The sequence below is a fragment of the Eucalyptus grandis genome, chromosome 4, assembly GCF_016545825.1.
Source record: "Eucalyptus grandis isolate ANBG69807.140 chromosome 4, ASM1654582v1, whole genome shotgun sequence".
In the NCBI taxonomy this organism is placed as follows: domain Eukaryota; kingdom Viridiplantae; phylum Streptophyta; class Magnoliopsida; order Myrtales; family Myrtaceae; genus Eucalyptus; species Eucalyptus grandis.
The window spans coordinates 32,703,246-32,710,815 of record NC_052615.1 but is presented as its reverse complement, the minus strand read 5'-3'; the positions used below and the strand labels follow the sequence as shown (position 1 = coordinate 32,710,815).

The 7,570-nt window shown below is 41.4% G+C and overlaps 1 protein-coding gene across 1 annotated transcript; it reads left to right on the top strand.

Annotated features, from left to right (window-relative positions):
• Positions 1-1,517: 1,517 nt before the first annotated feature.
• Positions 1,518-3,552, top strand: LOC104441920 (WAT1-related protein At5g47470). Its single transcript, XM_039311071.1, is given in 8 exon segments — positions 1,518-1,563; positions 1,566-1,716; positions 1,815-1,880; positions 1,995-2,111; positions 2,403-2,642; positions 2,752-2,908; positions 3,038-3,189; positions 3,295-3,552. Coding segments are annotated over 8 exon segments (1,062 nt in total). The 3' UTR covers positions 3,428-3,552.
• Positions 3,553-7,570: the final 4,018 nt, after the last annotated feature.

Here is a 7,570-nt window from a genome sequence, read left to right as displayed (position 1 = left end):
GCCTTAAGGTCTGAATACAGGCTAAATAAGTTTAGCTTCAGCATAGAGTCTGTCTTCTGGTTCTTCTAAGTATAAACTTTGATAAAATCATTTACACATTCTATCATCTGTATAGTCTATTACTCAACCATTAAACACGTTAATAGCCTTTAATTTATTTTGTCCTCTTCAAAACATTATAAGGGATTTCCCTAACATGTTTAAACTTGTTCATTGTCGTTGCATTCATTTTCGTACTAAAAATGAAATGAAAAAAAAAAAACTATTGGATCATGCAATTGACCCTAAGACCTATGATAGGAAGGTTCTAGGTTTTGGATATCAATGGGTAGATTTCAAGTTCCAAAAAATGATAAACTTATACTTGAGAGTAGTTCCAAGTTCGAGTGGAACTTGTAAGAAACTTGGTATTTGGAACCACTCAACCCAAACAACTATCGGCCACGGAGATGGCCAACGACCGATGGGATGAGATCCGACAAGCTCATCGAAGCATTGACAAATCATGTTGAGGCCACCCGGCCTCGCCCAAATTTGGTGTGGCGGGCCTTGCCCAACTGCTGTGAGGCCAAGCCTTACTAGGCCTAGGCGAGGCCGACCTCGCGTCAACTGGGAGAGGTTAAGCCTCATCGTGGCCAGGCGGTCTCGCCCAATCAATCACCAGCCATTGCTATGGCCGAAGATAGGCTAAAAAAGAAGAAGAGAGAAGGGGGAAAAAAGAAAAAAAGAGAAAAATAAAATAAAAATATTTAAAAAGTTTAAAAAAATTCTAAGTCATAAAAAAATTTAAAAGTCGTATCAAACGGATTTCTATTCCGAGAATAGAAATTTTAAGCGATTATCAAACGCTTTTAAATGCTCAAAACTCTTCTAGAAAATAAAATAAAAAAGATTATTTTTAAAGAGAAATTGTTCTCAATAATAAAATAGCTACCAAATGTACCTTAGCAGGTACTCTTTTGGGAATAAAACTGATTGCCAAGCAACAATAAGCACCGTAAAGAATGAGATTTTCAATGATAAAAGGAGACATCCAATTAAGAAGTAATGTGGTGAAGCAACTGCTTAAAGATGTAATTATGTTAATTGATTATATGAAGTCAACTGCTTCAAGAAACACATATATTTATTTTTACTTTATCTTCAAAATCTTTTGAAATATGTGAGGGTTGTTAGATATTTCAATAGTTTCAAGAAGGGAAAAAGAAATCTTTGCATTGTGAGGACTCTAATGGAAAAAGAAATCTTTGCATTTTGAAGATCCAATTTGTTTGTTTGTTAACCCTCAGAATCTCCAAATCACAACAAAACATGCCAAGAAACATGCTGAGTTTTACCCATAACTTTGGCCGTTGTTCCCGTTCCCTTTGTCCATTTCGTGCATTAGTAAAGAGGCTGTTGTATCTCGTATTCTTTCATCTTCTCCAACGGTATTCTACAGTAGCTGCTGCTGCTGCTTCTTCTTCTCCTTTGTTATTGTTGTGGGGAGAGAGAGAGAGAGAGAGAGAGAGAGACCAATGGAGTGGTACAAGAGGAAAGAGGCGGTGGAAGCACTGGTAGTGATTGGGGTTTGATCGGGATTCAGTTTTTGTATGCGACCACCACTGTGATGGTGAGCTACCTCACGTCCCTTGGCCTCGACCCTCTCACTTTTGTCTGCTACTCTTCCTTTGCCACCTTCCTTGTTCTCTCCCCCATTGCCTTTGCGTTTGAAAGGTATCATCTCTCTCTCTCTCTCTCTCTCTCTCTCTCTCTCTGTGCACGCACTTGCGCTTGTGACAATGAAGCTTGATCTCTTGTTGTTCATATTGCAGGAGCTTGTGGCCCAACAAGCTCAGCCTGAGGTTGATGGTTCAACTCGTTCTCATCTCCTTTACAGGGTATTCTGGCATCTTTGCAATTGCAAATCAACTTGCAGTCATATTTCACCTATGTGCAGAAATTACTGAATCTTTAAATATTTTTTTCTTTCTATTTTTCTGTTTCTGGGTCAGGGTGATTCTGTACCAATATCTGTTCGTGAAGGGGATTAAACTGACTTCACCGGCTATCGCAACCACCATGCCAAACCTTGCTTCTGGGCTTATCTTCGCCATCGCATGGATTACTAGGCACTTGTACCTGGGATTTCTTTTGCATTTTTGCCCAGGCTTCGCTTGCGCTAATTCCAGTATCAATTTTTAAGCTACTCATATTTTCTACCAAGAATGTTCTCACTCGGGTTCTTCTGAAAAGACAGATTCAATCCATCTTTGAGCAAATCCATCGCACAGAAAATCGATCTAAGACAGTATTATATCTTGTGGATTATGCGTGCATGCCATCGATTAGTGGATATTGAATAGATTGTACTGTTACCATGTTCTGTGTTATTCAAATTGGAAATGCTCACACTTATGCAGGATGGAGAAAGTTAAGCTGAGTTGCTTGTACAGCAAAGTCAAGATATTAGGCACGGTGGTGTGTGTTTCAGGGGCCATCGCATTGAGCCTATGCAGTGCCGCTAAAGGGGGTCCCCGCTCATCTCCCTTGAGTAACGTGATTTTTGACCAACAAATGATCATCGGTTGCTTATATCTTATTGCAGCAGTCTTAGGCTTATCAATCAATTCCATCCTGCAGGTAAATTCTGCTTAAGTGCAGTTGATTGCTTCGATTGACATTCGTTTCGGTCCTTCAACAATTATAAGGATTCCGAATTGGCCTTGCTCATCTTTTTCTCTCATTTGCTTTCTGTGGCTTCACAGGAAGTCGCTTTGGCGATGTTCCAGCACCAATCTCCATGGCTGCTATCATGTCATTGGTTGGTTCGATTATGGCTGCAGCTGTACAGTTATTTGAAGACCACAAATTGGACAATGGCCGGCCATTTTTGAGCTTCAGCATGTTGGTTGCCTTCTCTTTCCTGGTGAGTTTGGAACTTTGATCTTCTGTCGCCAAATACCTCTCGGAAACATATGCAAACATCATGTATCGCCGATTCTGTTTCTGCACTTTTCTATTGTCATTTGGCTTCACGAAACTCTTAAATGCGCAGGGAGGTGGCATGATCGGATCGTGCCTAGGCTTCACTGCTTGGGCCATAAAAAAGAGAGGGGCAGTCCTTCAATCCATGTTTAGCCCCATCGCAACCGTCTGCTCGGTTGTATACTCAGCCATAAGATTAGGAGACACGATCAACGTGCCAAGGTGAGATCAATAGCGCTGACATAATTAACCCCATAGAATTCATCTTGAAACATATTAAAATTGCAGCCGCTTCGAGCTGAGCTGACACAAGCTGCGCTAATGCAGCCTCGCCAGCATGGTCCTTATAATCACCGGCCTATACATCGTGCTCTGGGCAAAACGGAAAGAGGGTTACCACCCAAATGAAGGAGACTGCTTAGAGAGCGGGTTGGATGCAGAGAAGCCTCTTCTGAGCTGAGAAACAAGGCGCGGATCCTTGTGAAAAGTTCTCTTTTTTTCTCTCTCCATCATTTTGGGTTCAAGAAGGAAAAGAGCAGTTTCCTGCATGTGACAGAAACCCATCTGTTCTATAATGCATCACTTTCCGGCGCATGTCAATGGATGTTTAGTGTAATCCACTTCATGTTTTACGACATTGGTTGTTCGGTACTAGCAGTTGCTCTACTGTAATCTCATCCTCGAATCTTTAACGGAGAGTTGCTTTAAGGACCTGATCCGCTGCGATGGAACTGGACGTGACCGGTGGGTGAATCTGGACTGGGACGGTGAGGATTTAAGCCAGTCGGTCTGGCCTGGGCGCCGTCGTGCATGGCCTTTGGGCCTGCGGATTTAAGACGTTCCAAGAGAAATTCTGGAAAGAGTAAAATTAAAGATAAATTATTGGCTCGCGGGGCTTGATTAGATGTGTGCTATAAGTTGGCCCAGCCCAATCCTCTCTTGCTAGGAAGCAGGAATGGCTCCAAGGAGTTCTGCTTTGGGGTACACCAATGCAAGACAGGAACCGAACTCTACTCTCTCACCACTAGCCGAATTCGTCCAAGCCAAGCCCCATCTTTAACGAGTAGGTCGAAATTATATTTTCTAATGCTTTGTCTGTTCGTGAAAAATACTTCGAGAAAAGATTTTTCAAGGTTTGGATCACTTAGAAAAATAAGTTAACAGAAAATTTATACTTAAATTCAGTAAAGATGATTTTCTCTCTAAAATATTGAAAATACTTTTATTAAAATATGGCTAAATATCAGCATTTGAACTAGAAACTTTACATTTGGGCATAGGCATCCCAACGCTCATTCGAGGGTCCTTCACAAGTGAACTCAGGTCTAGAGACTAGGGTCAAGTCCACTAGAGTCAATAGAGGCCAAGACTGGGTCCAAAGAAGTCGAGCCCAAAACCTTGGTGCTCAGGCTCAAGTCCACAGAGGTTGGGCTCGACACATTAATGCTCAGGCTCGAGTCTATAGGAGACAATCTTAAGATCTCAATACCCTTACTCTGCACCTTGGCTCGAGTCCATAGAAGATGAGCCTGAGACCCCAGTACTTGTGCCCAAATCCTTAGTACCCAAGCCAAAATCTATTGAGGTCACTAGGCATAGTTCCACGGAGTCTCTAGGCTGGAGACACTAATACCCATGCCTTAGGTACATCAAGGCTAGGCCCAAGTCCCTAGCGCTTGGGCCTCAATCCATAAAGACAAGACCTAAGTCAATAAAGGCCCGACTCGAGACCCTAGAGCTCATGGCTAGATCCCTAGCAATCAAGCTTCGACTCTGGTGCCCATGCTCAAGTCCAAGTACATCGAGACCGGTCTCAGGACCTTAGTGCATGTGGTTGTGTCCCTAGTGCCTAGGATCAATAACCTAGTGTCCATGCCCGAATCCCTCACGCTTGAGCCTAGGATTGAAACTTTGGCACCTGGGATCAAGTCCCCAACGCCTATGCCTAAGTCCCTTGCTCTCATGCCCCAGTCCCCAAATTTGGGACTTGGTCCTCAACACCCATGCCTATGTACCTGTGCCTAGGATTGAGTCCATTGAAGTTGGGAACAAGACCCAAATGCACTGGCCTCTAGATTGAGTCCCTAGTGCTCAAATCCATTAAGGCCAACCTGGGGTCCCCAACACCCACGCTTGGGCCCGGCACCAATGTTTGGGTCCACGGTGCCTAAGCCAAGGTCCTCGAGGCTTGGTCCAAGACCTCAACCATTGAGCCTAGTCACCCTGTGGGGACCATGTCATAGGCAAGGTCGCAAGTGTCAAGGTCTTAAGCCTGGTTATAGGCATCAAGTTTCCAAGCCTCAGCCTCGATGGACCCGTGCTTGGGCATGGGGGGTTCAGGCATGGGCATTAGGTCTCAAGCCCAAGCGCTAAGGACCTAAACATGAACACTATGTTCTAGGCCTAGGCACTATGTCTCGAGGCTAGCCTCCATGAACCAAGGTTTGAGTCTCGAGGATTTGAGCACAGTGTCGGGAATATGGACAATGGCGTCCCTCGCTTGGCCTTTGTGGACCCAAGTCTAGTCTCAATGGACTTAGGTCTAATTGTCAAGGTTTTAAGAATGGGCACCAAATTCTTGGGACCAAATTCTGTGGGCTCAAGAGTCAATGCTTGTGATTATGCCTGGGACCTAAAAGTACGTGCTCAGGTTCTTAATATTAAAGTTGGGGTCTATTGAGGCTGGACTTAGGACCCTTATTACCTATGTGCAAGTTATTAATGCTCGAACATCATAAAGTTGGGGTCTATTGAGGCTGGACTTAGGACCCTTACTACCTATGTGCAAGTTATTAATGCTCGAACATCATATATCTATCAAGGGAAATTAGTTTGTTCTTCTTATTAAACAATGAAAAATAATTTCTAGTTAATTTTTGGTTTTAACCAAATGCCAAAAAATATTTTTATTTTCTTCAAAAATGACTTTTTAAAAAACATTATTAAGAAATACCTTGAGCATTCAGCCGAGTCATCCCCCGATCCAACTCTTGTTGACATTCGAAACAAATATCAGCCGACTTATGGGATCTTCAGCTTTCACTTAGCTATTTCAATAAAGGAATTTTCGACCAAAATATATATATCAGCCGGTTGCAACATCTGCAGAATCCAAATCCATCTATCACCGGCCCTTGGCTGTAAAGCTCAAGGCATCAATCTTTTTCGAAAAGAAATAACTCCCACGCCACTTTTTAATGATGATCATTTCACAATTTTCTTTTTATTGTAATTTCATTTATTTCTTCTTCTTCTTTGTTGCAGAGCTTATGATGGGGAAGAGGAGAGAAATTTAATGCAATTTGAATGTGGTCCGTACTCAATAGATACATCACAGAAAAGCGGATCAGAAGCTTTCTCGCGTGAAGGGTGAAGAAGCAACATAACTGCATAAAGCACCGCATCGGCCTGCTAAAAGCAGGGAAAATTTTCCACCCCAATCATATTGCCTCGAGTGATCTTAAATTCTACTGCCATTAATTTTCGGGGCGTTGCTAACAATGCCCTAATATTACACGCTAATTCTTTAAATTTGGCCAGTGCAATGTTTAATATATTCAGTGTCATCTTTAAATTATTAGTAAATATTCGATGCGGTCCTCCCATTTGCTCAAACAACAATGTTATTTGATGGTGTGAATTATCACGTGCTGGATTAAATTTTTTAGGGTGATAGAAAAACATATCAATCTATTTTAAAAAAAGAAAAAAAAAAAAGACGTTAACATGCCTATCATTATTCGATAACGTGAGCTATTATGTCTTGATTTGAGCTGAATATCTCGGGTAATTTACTTGTAACTTTCTTTTTATTATTGTTAAGTGTTCAAACTTAATGGATTGAAAGCCATATTGGTAGATTCTATTAACTTGAATTAACGAAATGATTCTACATTGAACATTTTTATATAATTTATGAACTAGATTGAGCATTTATCAATAGTTCATAGATCACGTTGAACAAATTAAAATTTTAAAGACAATACTACACATTTGACTAAAGTTTCATGGACCATTTATATCACTTTCTTGTTATGACAATTAGTCAGATTGAATAAGCTTTAAATCTATATTTTGATCACACACTTTACATTTCACAGTGTAACTGCAATGTAATTGAGGATAAACTTGTGGACCTTTTCTATTCAGTTGAATGACAAAAATCACCATGGAAAACACTAATTGTTTAATTGAACCCAAATTATCGCCAAGCTTTTGCATCTTTTCAACAACTTGCTAAGCAGAACATGTCTAGGCAAGAAACGGGAGCTTCGAAACCTCAAATTTTAAGCTTATACCCTGAAAAATTCACGGGTTCGAGTTTGAATACGAACTCTTTGAGCGATCATCGTCGCCGTTGAACTTGTAGTGCGGAAATGACTCAATTGAACACAATGTAGACAAAGCACGATTTTGGATTCGAGGGGAGTTACTGTAAGTTTTGCTGAAGGTTTTGCACGTACTCCTCCGCACTAAAGGATTCAAGACAATTTCACTCTCTTTTGACTTTACCTCAAAAGATAAAAAATCCAAGGCGTCTCCCCAATCTGGCTAAGACCGTGGGATCGCCTATGCTAATTTTGTGTAGACACTGGACTCTAGT